This window comes from Paroedura picta, chromosome 2, assembly GCF_049243985.1.
Source record: "Paroedura picta isolate Pp20150507F chromosome 2, Ppicta_v3.0, whole genome shotgun sequence".
In the NCBI taxonomy this organism is placed as follows: domain Eukaryota; kingdom Metazoa; phylum Chordata; class Lepidosauria; order Squamata; family Gekkonidae; genus Paroedura; species Paroedura picta.
Window position 1 is genome coordinate 97,081,773 of NC_135370.1, and position 14,364 is coordinate 97,096,136.

Below are 14,364 nucleotides of genomic sequence, written 5' to 3' on the forward strand. Positions count from 1 at the left end.
TCCCATTCCAAGCCTTGGAAGCCCATAAGCTGTGGACTGATCAGCATATTGCAAATATATATTTGTGCTGTAGCCTCACTATATATGATCTCATAGGCAACAAGAAGATAGTCATATTAGTGTATTAACATTGTAGTAAATACTGCAAAGAGTAATGTGGCACCTAAAGGCTAGCTGTGTAGCAGCATAAACCTTGCAATTTACACCTTTGCTATATTTGTTATGGGTCTATTAGAATCTTGTGTTAAAATTATGATAATGTATTCCTTTCACCAAGAGGCACACTACATATCTGACAAACCATGAATTCCACTTGCATGATGTTTCAAAGTACACATCAGAAAAGGTAGGCACCTGTGGGAGACTCTGAAAGGCTGCTTCTTGATTTTCTTCCTCTGCGTGTGAGGAACCTCTCACTTACTCGCTTTGCTTCTTCTAACAACTCAAGATTCTTCTTTTTATCTTCATCAGAGATTTTAACCTCTGGCAGTTGATCATTCACCAAATCAATCACATGACCTGTGTTGTCTAAGCAGTAAAGTATTCAAATTACATGTTATACAATAGAACTGTGCATTTAGTTCCATCTATCTGCCTTGTATATGGAAATGGTTCTAACCCATCATATTTCACAATTTTCTGAGCACCATAATCCCTGTTGAGCATGCCTGAGCTCAGGAAGGCTCCCACACTTCTATCATTTCACAGAATGAATAAGACAGAAATGCTCAGGAGGGCATTTTTTATAAAGTGATTATAACTGTAAGGTAATAGAACAACAACTTCACTTTTGTGAAGGAGCAGGACAATAGTCTATCACAATGTTTTTTTATGTTATCATCTTGTTTTTACTGTATTGTCGTCTTTGTAATCCACTTCTGCATTATGGTATGTCATACCTTGGATAGTTTTTATATTGCATTGTTTTGAGTCCTATCAATTGTTTATTGCATGTCTTATACCGTTTGATCAAATATGTTTGGCTACTAAAGCCTGGTTGATAACCATTAAATTTTGGCTTCACTTGCTTTTTAGCTTGGAAACAACGAGCCTTACATATTTAATGTTCACAGAAAATCGATCCAATTGGACAGAAATGGTTGAACATAAAATCAGAACCATCGGAATACCTTTGGACACCTTATATTTAGATTCATTCAGGTCTGCCTATAGGAAAATTGTGTAGAATTCTAGATATTGAACTACAAGAATTAACTAGTGTAGCTGATAAAACATGCTCCCCACTTAGCATAGGAATTCGACCAAGACTGGAGTCTACAGCTCTGTATTTTTATCAATTAGTTAATTCACAATGGAGAAGGGCTTTTATGTTAGCAAGGTTAAATGTTTTACCCTTTGCCTTGCTAAATGGGAGATTCAATAACGTTCCCTATGTGTCAAGCGCCGACAAAACTCACAAACAAACTTCTATAATAAGAAAGTTTTAATTGGAAGCAGATCAGGTCACTATAACATTCGAAGTCAAGACTGTTCGATATCGGGACAGTAAGCACTTATCAATACATTTCTCCCGCCCAAAACCTGAGTGTTCCCAAAGGAGGGGGGGAGCCCTTCACCCAGGTCCCATCCCAGACTTCCTGCCAAGGTGTTGAAATTAGCACGGCCTTGGTCAGGCCGGCGCCTCGGACTAGCTGATAAGATGTTTACAGGAACCAAGCAACATTGTTTCACAGCGGGGAGACTGTACAGTGTGAAAATGCAAGGATCAAAGGAGGGGGGAATCAAAGGAAAACTACAGGCATGAATTGTGGTTACACGGGAACATTACAGCAGAGGCACAGCATCTAAGATGGAGTCAGACAGGTTAACTAAAGTCAAACATGGCAGAGAGCAGGGACTGATCTTGACAGTATGAAAATATAATTTGTCCATGTGAATTGAATTGTATTGAATCTGTCTTGCATGTTCTATTGTACTGTCCAATTTATGAAGGGATTTGAGTTAAATTTTTATCCTCTTTTTTAACTAGGTGTGCCAGGTCTTCTGACCAGGCTAAAGTACTGTTTTAATGGACAGTCAGAACCCTGTGCTGATTGAGGGGGTGGCAAAGTTTTTGTCAGCTGCTATTAGGACGCGTCTAGCTAAACTTGAAAGCTGATAACTGTTTACTCCCATAATTTATATGTTATTATAATGGTTCTTTTAATTTTATTATCGTCCTCTGACTTTTACATGTCTGTTATGGTTTTATTAATTCTCTTATCCCTTTTATCTCACTAATAAAGAAAGACTGTTTGTTTGTACAATTTGATCAATTTTTTTTTTTTACATTTTATAATCTGTCGTGAGTCTCAGCAAGAAACTTGGGCTGTAAATAAAGTAATAAATGAAAGAGACAAAATGTATGTTTGGTCTTATTTTTCCTGCTATGGCTAATGATGTGTGTGGGGGGGGGGGGGTGCCATGTGTACACCACGAGGGAAGCGATTTCTACTGGAAAAGCTGCATAGATAGCAGTCCAACTCCCTCTGAACCTGAGACAGACTATTTCTGCACAAGTGCACCAGCATTGTTAAAGAATCAAAGAATCAAAGTTTATTTTCTATTTTTTGTATTTCTATACCACCGCTCTCCAAAAAGTCTCACGGCAGTTCACAACAGTAAATAAAATACAATAACCCCCCCTAAAAACACCTCTACATTACATGAGCCAGATGGCAATCTATTTCTGTTAAGAGTTCTAAGCTCCCACCCACCCCGGTTCAGCCCATGGGTCAAGAGTTCTCTCTCACTGGGAGTGAGGGACCAGATCTAATCACACATTGGGGGGATCCTCTGATGGTAATACCAAGACCCTGCCGTGGCCTCAATCATACACCTGGAGGAAGAGCTCCGTCTTACAAGCCCTGCGGAAAGCTGGCAACTCCGACAGGGCCCTCAGCTCTTCTGGGAGCTCATTCCACAAGGTTGGGGCCAGGACTGAAAAGGTTGAGGTCAGGCGGATGTCCCAGGGGGCCAGGACAACCAGTAGGTCCATACCCACAGAGCGAAGAGCCCTGTGGGGGGCATAAGCAGCTAAGCAGTCCCACAGATAAGTGGGACCCCAGGCCACGTATAGCCTTAAAGGTTAATACCAATACTTTGAACTTGACCCAGAAGCAGGCTGGTAACCAGTGCAGATGTTGCAGCACTAGCTGAATATGGGCCCTCCATATTGTGCTTTCTGCACAATGTTCTGCCTTCCAGAAGTAGATCTGAATTTAGTGCCATGTTTCCCTGCAATTTCTAAATTCACTTTTTCTGCATTTTTCCTCTTTGAAGAAAAAGAGTTGGCTCTTTTCTCCGATGGAATCTTAATACGGCTTAATTGCCTTATCTTTCCTCTCCCCACAACAGACACCAGGGAGGTGAGGCTGAGAGAGCCTTGATATCACTGCTCAGTCAGAACAGCTTTATTAGTGCTGTGGCGAGCCCAAGGCCACCCAGCTGGCTGTGTGGAATCAAACCCAGCTCCCCAGATTAGAAGTTCACACTCCTAACCATTATACCAAGCTGGCTCTTGGATCTGAACTCACAGTTTTTCGGTGAGGAATTCTCAGTTTTGAAATATTTTCCCCTCTATCTGTTTGGTACAGTTTACCCTGAATGAACCACAGACATTAGGGAATACAGCTGAAGGAATGCATCATGCCATTAACACATTAAATGAACATTATGGTAACGGCAGATGTAACCATGATAGCACCCTCTGTAAAAATGTCCTTATTATGGCTTCTCATGAGATTTTTTGTTCATCATTAGGATACAGGCTTGGCCACTTTTGTTTAGAAGTTTGGGTATTGAGGAATCATCTGTTTTCCTGTATCACCAGTTTTTTTGCATTCAAGGCATATGTTTTTCATACTACATGTCAAGCCAGTGCAGGCATTAAAACTTTCCCACTGTTCAGAAACCATAGTTTCTTAACCCTCAGTTTCATATAACAGTCTGTAAAGGTATTTCTACCTGTACTTTTAAAAAAGGAAGAATAACATTAACAAAACTGATCTTACCAACAGAAGTCAATGAGGTATCAGTTGCCCTAGTATGCCTGTTAGAATGCCGCAGATAAGGACTAACAGGCCTGTGGAGAAAAACAAAATAAGTTAATACAAATGAGTTTCTTAATATGCCAACTGCTCTCTCCTCAGGTTGACCCAGAATTCTTCTCTGAATCCAGATATTTATGTATACTTGAGTTATGATAGTGGTTAATACTTCACATACAAGAATTCCCATTCAAAGGATTGGCAGATGAAAATATTTTCAGGGCACATAAAATGGCCGTGTGCTTTCAGAAACAACACCTCTTGTGACCATTTGAGTTTCTTTTTAGTGGCCACATATGTTTCTCCATTAAAGGTGACAAGAGAAATTTCAAGCAGACAAATGACTGGAAGGGACAGGAAAAGAAGCTTCTTTGCCTGAAACAGCCCCGGTTTGGACTGGCAACCGATATGGCCAACAGTGATGCTTTCTGGCTTTCACATGCCTGGCTTTCTTTTCCATTCTCCATCTAAACCTAGACTGTAAAGTCTTTCAGGCAAGGATGTATCTGTTGTTACTTTATGAAACACCTATTTAACAGCAGATGATCATCTGTTCCACTTCTGGTAAAGGGTTGGAGGAGGAGCTGGTCTCATGGCTTAAGTGCCACTCAGTGCTCAGGGTGGCTTTCACGGACCTGAGTGCTGCCTCCTTTAACTGACTTGCCTGTCTGTCCAGCAGCCAGCCAATCACCTTCCGTCCCCCACCCCTGACCACTCCCTCCTCCTTCCACTCCCCTCTGAGGCTCAGAGGCTGCACATCCCTGCTGCATGAGAGCTGCCCCTGAATATATATGCAATGTATGCAATAATTTTATTTACCTGAGGGATAGATTTCTCTCCCTTTCTGTCTCTTGTATATTTTCTGGAAGAACTATAGCAGGTGTATTAGATATTGTTACTTCAGCAGGGGGTTCCTGAACAGTTTATGTGAAAAATATAATTAAAAACAAACAGAGAAAGTAAAAATATACCAAAGGGTAGTTTCAGCAACGCAATAAAAACTGATTACATTATTATTAGTGACGTGATGTCATAAAGTCTACCCTCCAGAGAAACTGGTCTCTGTAGTCTGGGGATCAGTTATAATTTTGGGACAGCTCCAGACCCCATCTGGATGACAGCAAGCCAATATCCAGTTCTAACAATACATATTAAGTTCAACCCAGTTAACAGAAGAGTATCACTTACATATTTTATGAACAATTAATGACATCAAATAAACAGTTAATGAAATAAATTGAACAGCTAATTAAACCCTGTGCTCAAATCAGAGTTTGTTTGAGGTTTTTTGCCTGTATCAGTTGCTGGTTTAGGACCCTTGGGCATTCACCAGAGGCATAGTTGTTGTGATCAAGCAGTTCTTGGTAATATATTGTTTTGAATGGGATGTGCATTCCAACGTGTATTCAAATAGTTTTGTACAAATAACTGCACATTAACAGTTTGCTTATGCATGACTAGAGGTGGAGTATTGCCAAAGTTTAATGAAATATATTCGTCTTAAAACTACTCTAAATATTTAGGCATATTTAGAGTAGCAATCTATTTTTAATACTTCCTTTTGTTCTTTCACACACAAAAATTCCATCTGAAGTTCAAACTTCGCATTAAAAGATATATATTTCCCTTTCTGAGGCTGCTAGAGAAGGATTTTTACCAGGAAAATGGCACTGAAGGAAAGAGTTCCACACACACTCTAGTCCACTCTGTAGAGACTGGCATCCTACCACAGCTGCATCTTTACGAAATAGGCAGGAGGAGATTTACTAAAGCATAATGCATAGATTGGTTTAGAGAAATCTTTAAACAAAACAGAACAAGAGCCAGAGATACTTTAAGGATAGGCTTGCCAACTTCCAGGTGATAGCTGCAGATCTCCTGGGATCACAACCGATCTCCAAGTGTCAGAGATCAGTTCACTGCAGAAAATGGCAGTTTTGGAAGGTGGCGTGTATGGCATTATACCCCACCAAAGCCCTTCCCTTCCCTAAACCTCACCTTCCTTAGGCTCCACCTGCCAAATGTTCAATTGGAAGGTTAGCACCATCTTTGTAACCGAAAACTATCTCATTTCACTGCTACGAAGTTAAGAGGAAAGTTCCACATTACATGGTAGAAATCTGGCCCAATGTTTCTTCTCCTGCCAATTATAAGGGGTGGGGGGGGGTTCGTGTTCATTACACTCATATGTTGCCTTTTAAAATGGTACAGATGTTCAAATTTCAGTGTACAGTAATACTGTACTATGGAGATTATAACCCGCATGCACCACCCAAATGCTTCTCTGTGACCCTGCTTTCCGGCTTCCCAGGGACCTTTTCCCCCTTACAGGGTGTGGTGCCACTGCAGCCTTTGTGCTTCCACTGTTTGTACTCCAGAGCCCCAAGGAGCTGCCCTCCTATTTCCTTGTACTGAGCTGAGTTTGGGAGGACTGTAGGGAAGAGATGGGATTCTCAAATTCTAACCGTAATAACAGCTTTCCCCCACAAGCAATACTATTTCAATTCATCTGCACACTTGAGAAAAGCATTTCTGTCACTCAGTTTCCAAGCAAGCAGAGATCAGTAGGTAGCACTCAGAAGCTCCCTATGTGCCTATTGTTCCTAAGGGTGCTGTTTTATTATTCTGTGCCTGGCAAATGTTTTAGGTACACAGCAATAAAATGCAAATCTGTGCAATGAAAGTAAAATCAAGTTCTGTTTGACCTACACTGTATGCTTCCCGACTGACAGCTCACTAAGTTCAAACACAGCTGTTTATCTTAAACCAGGAAACTAGCTCTCTGCACAATGTGCTGTTTAGTCAGTATATATGACAAATCACTGCAGGGATCACGCTGACAGCATTTTCCTATGATGTTAAAGGAAAACTACCGGATGTTTTTATCCAAGTGTAGAATACTATGTCCTAGGTTTAAAAGACAATGATAAAGTAAAACTAAGCATGCCAGATATACATTGGCTTTAAAGTTTTCAACACCTTTGAAAGAACATGATGATCTCAGTTGTTTTTCTTTTTTTAAGAAGTCTAATGAAAAGGGAGGCAGATGTAAATACTTGTAAGATACTAGGCACACTTACTCAGTGCTACACAAATGTCAGTTCATCTAGTTTAATGTCTACTCTGTCCGTCAACAGCTCCCCAGAATTGCAGGCTTTCTTAGTACCTGCTATGCAGATTCTTTGACAGGTAATGCCAGGAATGAGATATTTTGCATGCAAAGCATGTATCCTATCAGATGAGCTGTCACCACCTCTTCCACACACATAAATCAGGAGGCTAAGAAATTTCTCTGTGGACTTTCATTATATTGACATGTTGTTGTTTTTAGGTGCGAAGTCGTGTCCAACTCATCACGACCCCATGGACAATGATCCTCCAGGCCTTCCTGTCCTCTACCATTCCCTGGAGTCCATTTAAGTTTGCACCTACTGCTTCAGTGACTCCGTCCAGCCACCTCATTCTCTGTCGTCCCCTTCTTTTGCCCTCAATCGCTCCCAGCATTAGGCTCTTCTCCAGGGAGTCCTTCCTTCTCATGAGGTGGCCAAAGTATTTGAGCTTCATCTTCAGGATCTGGCCTTCTAAGGAGCAGTCCGGGCTGATCTCCTCTAGGACTGACCGGTTTGTTCGCCTTGCAGTACAAGGGACTCGCAAGAGTCTTCTCCAGCACCAGAGTTCAAAAGCCTCAATTCTTTGACGCTCAGCCTTCCTTATGGTCCAACTTTCACAGCCATACATTGCAACTGGGAAGACCACAGCCTTGACTAGACCCAATTTTGTTGGCAGGGTGATGCCTCTGCTTTTTGTCTAGATTTGCCATAGCTTTCCTCCCCAGGAGCAAGCGTCTTTTAATTTCTTTGCTGCAGTCCCCATCTGCAGTGATCTTGGAGCCCTGGGAAATAAAATCTGTCCCTACCTCCATTTCTTCCCCATCTATTTGCCAGGAATTGAGAAGGCCGTGATCTTAGTTTTCTTGATGTTGAGTTTCAAGCCAACTTTTGCACTCTCCTCCTTCACCCGCATGAACAGGCTCTTTAGTTCCTCTTTGCTTTCTGCCATTATATGTTCCTTATCATGTGTAAGGAAAACAATGTACTTTGTCAATGTGACAAAAGATGGACTCTGTTTGCTGCACTATGTTTCTCTTTTACTTTAGTTAGAAAGCCCTTCACCTTTTCTGGAGGTACTTAATAGGTTGGCAAAACATCTGGATGAAAGAGGAACACAGTATTAAAAATAACTACAATGAATCCTCCAAGAAAATTTGCCCCAGGCCCAGCTTTGGCTACAGCCCAGAGTTGAATAAATTATGGAATACCTCAAACTGTATTGTCAATGTGGATTATACTACTGGAAAATGTTAAGGTGGATGAATTTAGTTGTCCATTGTAAGAGCCAGACTTTACTTTATGTTGTAATATTAAAATAGTCTGCAATGTTCTTCCCTCACATAATCATAAGAACCAGTAGAGCCTGCTGGATCAGACCAGTGGTCCCTCTAGTCCAGCATACTGTTTCAGACAGAAGCCAACTAGCTGTGCCAAGGGGCAGGGGGACATTGATATGGAATGGAGATGCCTGTGTGAAGAAATGCCTCCTGCGCAACATTATATCACCTATTAAACTTAATGATTTTACCAGTGCATTAAATACATATTCACAACTACAAATTAGTATATTCCGATACCTACATATATTAAGGGATATAATACGAATTTTCAACATTCTATCAGGATAACAGTTTTTACAAGGTTACTTACTTTATCTGTCGGTGGCAAAATGGAGTGACGAGTCTCGGTTGGCTGACCAACCTCTTCAGGTAGGGTTGGCATGATGGGAGCCGATCGCCACGTTGGATTGTAATGAGGACTCAAGAGACCATGCACTGATGTGAATATGTGTTTCAAGTTAACCTCTGAAGATAAAATCTGAGGGGCCTCCTGATCCAAAGTCTACAATAGATGCCAAAACTACAAGTCAAATCCATTTAAAGTTTAAGCTGTTAACCCTGGGATCACTTTATAACAATAAGCAGCAGTAAAGTTTAAAAGAACGGCTTATATTTCCTGTTATGTTTTATTAACTGGGCTTTTAAGGTCTAATGTAATATAGTAAGGACATTTTAAGAGAAGCTGTTTCAGATTCCTTGAATTACTGCATTGGGGGTTTCAAAAGTGTTCTTTTACAAATTCAGATATAGCTACACATTCTGTCTTGCAGTTATTCTGTGAAGACCCACAAATTCTTCATACTATATTTGTCTTGTACATAGCTTTGTGCAAACACAAAACATATAGTGCAAAGCTCCTACACAGAACTATACAGTGGATCAGTATTATTCCTAAAAGGTAGAAACAATCTGGACTCTTCCCTCCCACTCCCCATATGTTTCCCTTTAGGATTCTATAAGCTCTCAGATGCTTGAGTAGCCCAGAGACCCTTTCAATGGAGTCTCAACATTCCATGTTCTTGGAATATACTTATTTCCTATTAGGTTGTTGCTTAAAGTTAATTTATGAAATTCATACTTGTCTGCACACCTGGGACATCCCTGAATCCATGGCATGGTTTTGGCATGGTTTTGTGGCTTTTGCAACTAGCATGTAGGCCAATTTAAGTTAATTAAATTAAAATCTAGGTTCTTCACACAGTACAAGCAGTGACTTAATCTGTGTGTGGGAGACTGCAAATGGGAAGAAAATCTCTATTCATTAGGCCATTCTCCTTCCTTTTGGATATGGATGAGATGGTAGGGTGACAGGCAGCGTCACTGAGTAGGAATCTGGCATCTGGAGACCAGCCCTATAGATCAGGGGTAGTCAACCTGTGGTCCTCCAGATGTCCATGGACTACAATTCCCATGGGAACATCTGGACTGGACGACCACAGGTTGACTACCCCTGCTATAGATCATATGGACAGGCCAATGGAAAGTGGGAGGCTCTTGCCTCCTCGGACTTTTTGGTGGTTGAAGGTTTTCTTAGCGCATACTGCTAGGGGTTCTTGGTCTGACAAAAGCACTACTCTTGGGGCTTGACAGACGTAACTGGGGAAGAAGGTGATGGCAAATGCACTAGTCAGCACAGCTGGCCTGGATGGGAAGACTCAGGGGAAGCGCTTTCACGCTTAGAGCAGAGTGACTGTCCTTTGCATCGGACCTTGGCAGAGAACTGACTACCCAGTTTCTTAGACCACAAAGATTGCATACACACTGCGTTGGAACCAATAAATAAGTTAATTTTCTACTGCAATAATTGTAATTTCAACAAAGTTGTAGCTGACCATTTAGCCCATAAGGCTGTCTCTTTACCCTTATTCATTTTATGGTCTGTGCAATTCACTCTCCCCCGACAGTCCATGGATCAGTAGCTTTAAAGCTATATGTCAGGCTTTCTCAACCCTGGGGTTTCTTGACGGTCATGGAAGGGTTTCCTGAATGGATGGGAGTTAAATAATTGTTTATATATATAATTTGTTAAACATTTATTGGGTGGTATGACCATACAGGATCATGGCAACCCACCCACCCCTCCCAAGATGGCCAATGATGGGCCTGGAAGAGGAGGGGAGGGGAGGGGCCCCAGGTGGGCATGTACACAACTATTGCTTTTCAACCATATTCTGCACAATTGTGCCACTTCCGAGGTTTCTCAAAGCCTGAGAATGTTTCAGGGGTTTCTCAACAGTAACAAAGTTCAGAAAGGCTGCTATATGTCATGAAGATTCTAGTTCTGTCACCCAGCATGTATGCTGAAAATATATTGGTAAAGGAGGGGTGGGAAGAAAGAGAAAGTTTAAAATTTACCAATACAATCTACAAATTACAAGGCGTGTTTTTGAGGCTTGGCAAGAGTTTCAGTTTCATGTCATATTAAAGACTTCTACAACTCATAAAAGGCGATTTCAAATGTGCCTTATCATTAAAAGTATAAAGTTTGCAAATGCTTATGCAGAGAAAGCCTGGATCAGTTTTATACTCAGAATGTAGCTTTACTACATTTCCTGCAAGGAACTAAGAATATAAATGAAATAAATTAAAAATATAAAATGAAGGCATCTCCCAACTATCTTTGAAAGGTATTTTATATTCATACCAAGTTACAGGTAATTTCGGAGAACACATGTCCTAACTATGCTAATATGCAACTTTCTTATTATGCTGTTCTTGAATAAAAGAAAAATAGACAATATAATGTGTATGTGCTGGTCCTGCAAGCAGTGGAACTTGGTCCATTTAGTGATCCTGAGCAGCTGTTACTGGCACTGGGTTGAAGTTGTAAATGAAAGAAGGAAGCCCATGAGTTAACTGGACATAAGACTCCAAAGAAAGAAACACTGTCTCTTTAGCAGAACAGAGTAAGCATTAAAAAAAAAACCAACCTTGTATAACATTAGCTCTCAGTATGTTTAATTTGAACCAATTTACAAGTGAAAACCTGCACCTTTTTACATCATGCTATTCTTGTGTCGACCAATACAATATAAATAGGTTTTGTTTAGTTCTTGCATTTTTCATAAACTCCTTGCTTAAAATAAAGCTGCTGGGGACTAATCCTCACCCTAGGGCTCACATCTCATCACTGGATTCAAGGAACTTTCCTGTGTCACTGAGCAGTTTTGAGAACACAGTCTCCAGGAAGTGATGTTCTAAGAGTTCTATTCCATAAAAGGAAAAAGTATTTAGAAATGCTTGGCTTTCAAAACTGTTCCCTCATTACAGCTCGATTGACCACAGCAAAGAAAGCAGAATACCAAGTGCCCCCCAACCCCAAAACAAAACTAACCCCCACATCCCTCCCTAGCAAACTTACAGTCTGAGTCACAGCTGGATAATTTGGCAAGGGTGCAGAATGAAGGTGCTTTACTTCATCTTCAGCGCTTTCCTGACTGTTGAGTTCAAGTGTTCTGCTTATTCAAAGCAAACATAAAGAAAAAAGAAAAGCCACATGTGTACAGATAGCTTAAAAATAAATGTCTAAGAGATTTTGGCACCTCCATACAGCCCTCAAGCACACAAGGCTCTCTGGCTCTCTGGCTGAGGTACTGACAGTGTCAAATACAGTATTTGCCAATAGTTTGCTTATGTGCCAATTGTTGCTGAGCTTGCCCTGCATATTTAGCATGCACTTAAAAAGAAATTACATCTTGATCATAAAGAGAAAACATTATTGTGAAGTGCATATGTCAAAGCAAGAATACTTCACATCCACATCCACAGTTAAAATTAATCTCCATTGCCTGGAGATCAGCTGTAATCCCAATAATACTAATTAAGAATCTGCTAAACCACATAAAGGTGATTCAACTTCCAATAGGGATCCTGGACTATTATCAATGATTATTTTTTAAAAAAATTATGAGGAATCAGTGGAGATGTTTTTAATGAGAAGACTATGAAACAAACAGCTCACTAAATTTGCTTCAAAATGCCTTCTCATCTTGAACATGAAAACAGACCACTGTATGACTTCTTTAATTCATGGGTTGCCAAGTGTTCACTGTAATACCATTCTGGCTTTATTGCCCTGTTTCTACAATATGAAGTATCTGCTAGAGATTATATTACTATTCATGGTAACCTCCACCTTGACTAAATTATTTTAGAGAAGAAAAGCTGTTTTTTGTATCCCGCTTTTTACTACTGAAAGGAGTCTCAAAGCAGCTTACAATTGCTTACCCTTCCTCTCCCCACAAGAGACCCCCGAGAGGTTGGTGGGGCTGAAGGAGCTCTGAGATCTATGACTGGCTACCTGTGGAGGTGTGGGGAATCAAACCCTGCTTTCCAGATTAGAGGCCACCACTCTTATCCATTATCCCACCCACTTAACCACTACTCCATGTCTTTTCAAAGATCTGGTAAATAAATGTCCTTACATAATATTCTCTCCCTCCAACCGACAAGACAATGCGGAATTTTTCCTGATATCACAATTTGTAAGTTACAAGCAGCCTGAATAGTAATTTTAAACCATTTCACTCTATTTCTGTCCATACCGACCACTCTCAGCGACACTAAATCAAAGGAAGAATCTCAGCCAGTTTTGGGATTTTACTTGGTGGGAGCAGGGAAAGGTCTCTAGATACCCAACATGAATAGATGTTGTAATAAATAAAGGGGCAGAAGGGGAACTGGGGGCAACTTGCCCATGAATGCCGCAGTCATTTATTGAACTATGCAATCTTATCTTAATTTCAGTCTGTAACTCTTAACTATAATCTGTTTCTTCAGGTTCAATAATCTCTCATTTGGGTGGCCAATTATGCACAGGCCAGCAGCAGAGCTTCCATGCCTCTATTATCCTTTCCCCATGACTATTAATTTACTTGTGCTCATCCACAGTTCTCAGTGCATGTCTCAGCTGACTGTGTCCTTGTTTGACCAATCACTAATCCACTATTTTAAAGCTAAACAATTTCCAAATTCCACCAACCTACCACTGATAGTCCAGTTCTATAACTGTGTACCAATCCTGTATAATTCTAGAATCATTAACATTATACCCAAAATTCAACCCTACCTATTTTACTTGTAAGGAGTCCTTAAGATTGGATTTGTGGAGGTAGAAAGGAATAGAGGATGAGTCTACTCCCCACCCTGTGCTGATAATAGTGCAGTTTCCCAGATACCAATTTAGTGTTTTGTTGGTGTTTATTTGTACAAGGGAATGTGACAAAATTATACAGTCTTCATTCTAGGCACAAAACTTGGGTTTGCCGAGAGTTGCCAGCATCCAGGTAGTGGCTGGAGATTTCCTGGGATTACAACTGAACTCTGGGCGACAGAGTTCCCAACTTGGGAAAATGTAATTTGATTTTTAAAAAAACAACAGTTACTGGGGGTGGGGGGAGACTAATGGTCCAGCATTACTACTCTGAGCAATAGCTCCCATGGCTATAATTTACTACTTGTCTTTCAAAGACTGTATCTAAGACAGAGACTTTAAATTATTTCTGCATTTCTAGGCACCTAGATTTAGGAACTACAGCAATAATGTAGATGAATATTTTTTATACTGCTGATATTTTTATACTGCTGGCCTTCTCACCCTGTTGGTATTAGTTAGATGACTAGTATGCACTGAACAAAGTTTACAGCACCATATGAAATTATACATAGAACAACAGCCATATCCCTGCCCAGAGAGAACTGAAAAATATTGTTCATCGAATGACTGGAGTGGAATGAGTTCCAGTGATAATCTAGTTAATTCTTTGGTTTAAGACATCTTTCACATAACAGCCTGCACCAAAAGCTGAGGAGGTGTGATAGCAAGGCATGTTGAGCTGCAGATGGCAAATAATGGTGGTTTTTAAA

General features: G+C 40.5%; 1 protein-coding gene across 9 annotated transcripts in view; it reads right to left on the minus strand.

Annotated features, from left to right (window-relative positions):
* IRAG1 (inositol 1,4,5-triphosphate receptor associated 1) overlaps window positions 1–14,364 on the minus strand; it is a 96,764-nt gene that overhangs the window by 44,507 nt on the left and 37,893 nt on the right. For 7 of the 9 annotated variants that reach the window (XM_077321803.1, XM_077321797.1, XM_077321800.1 and 4 more), the window contains 5 exons: window positions 11,861–11,954; window positions 8,810–9,001; window positions 4,869–4,963; window positions 4,014–4,084; window positions 355–528 (listed from right to left, as the gene is read on the minus strand). In XM_077321803.1, coding sequence (XP_077177918.1) covers window positions 355–528; window positions 4,014–4,084; window positions 4,869–4,963; window positions 8,810–8,881 — 412 coding nt within the window. In that variant the 5' untranslated portion in view covers window positions 8,882–9,001; window positions 11,861–11,954. The remainder of the gene's footprint in view (window positions 1–354; window positions 529–4,013; window positions 4,085–4,868; window positions 4,964–8,809; window positions 9,002–11,860; window positions 11,955–14,364) is intronic. The other 2 variants (XM_077321806.1, XM_077321805.1) reach the window with 1 other exon arrangement.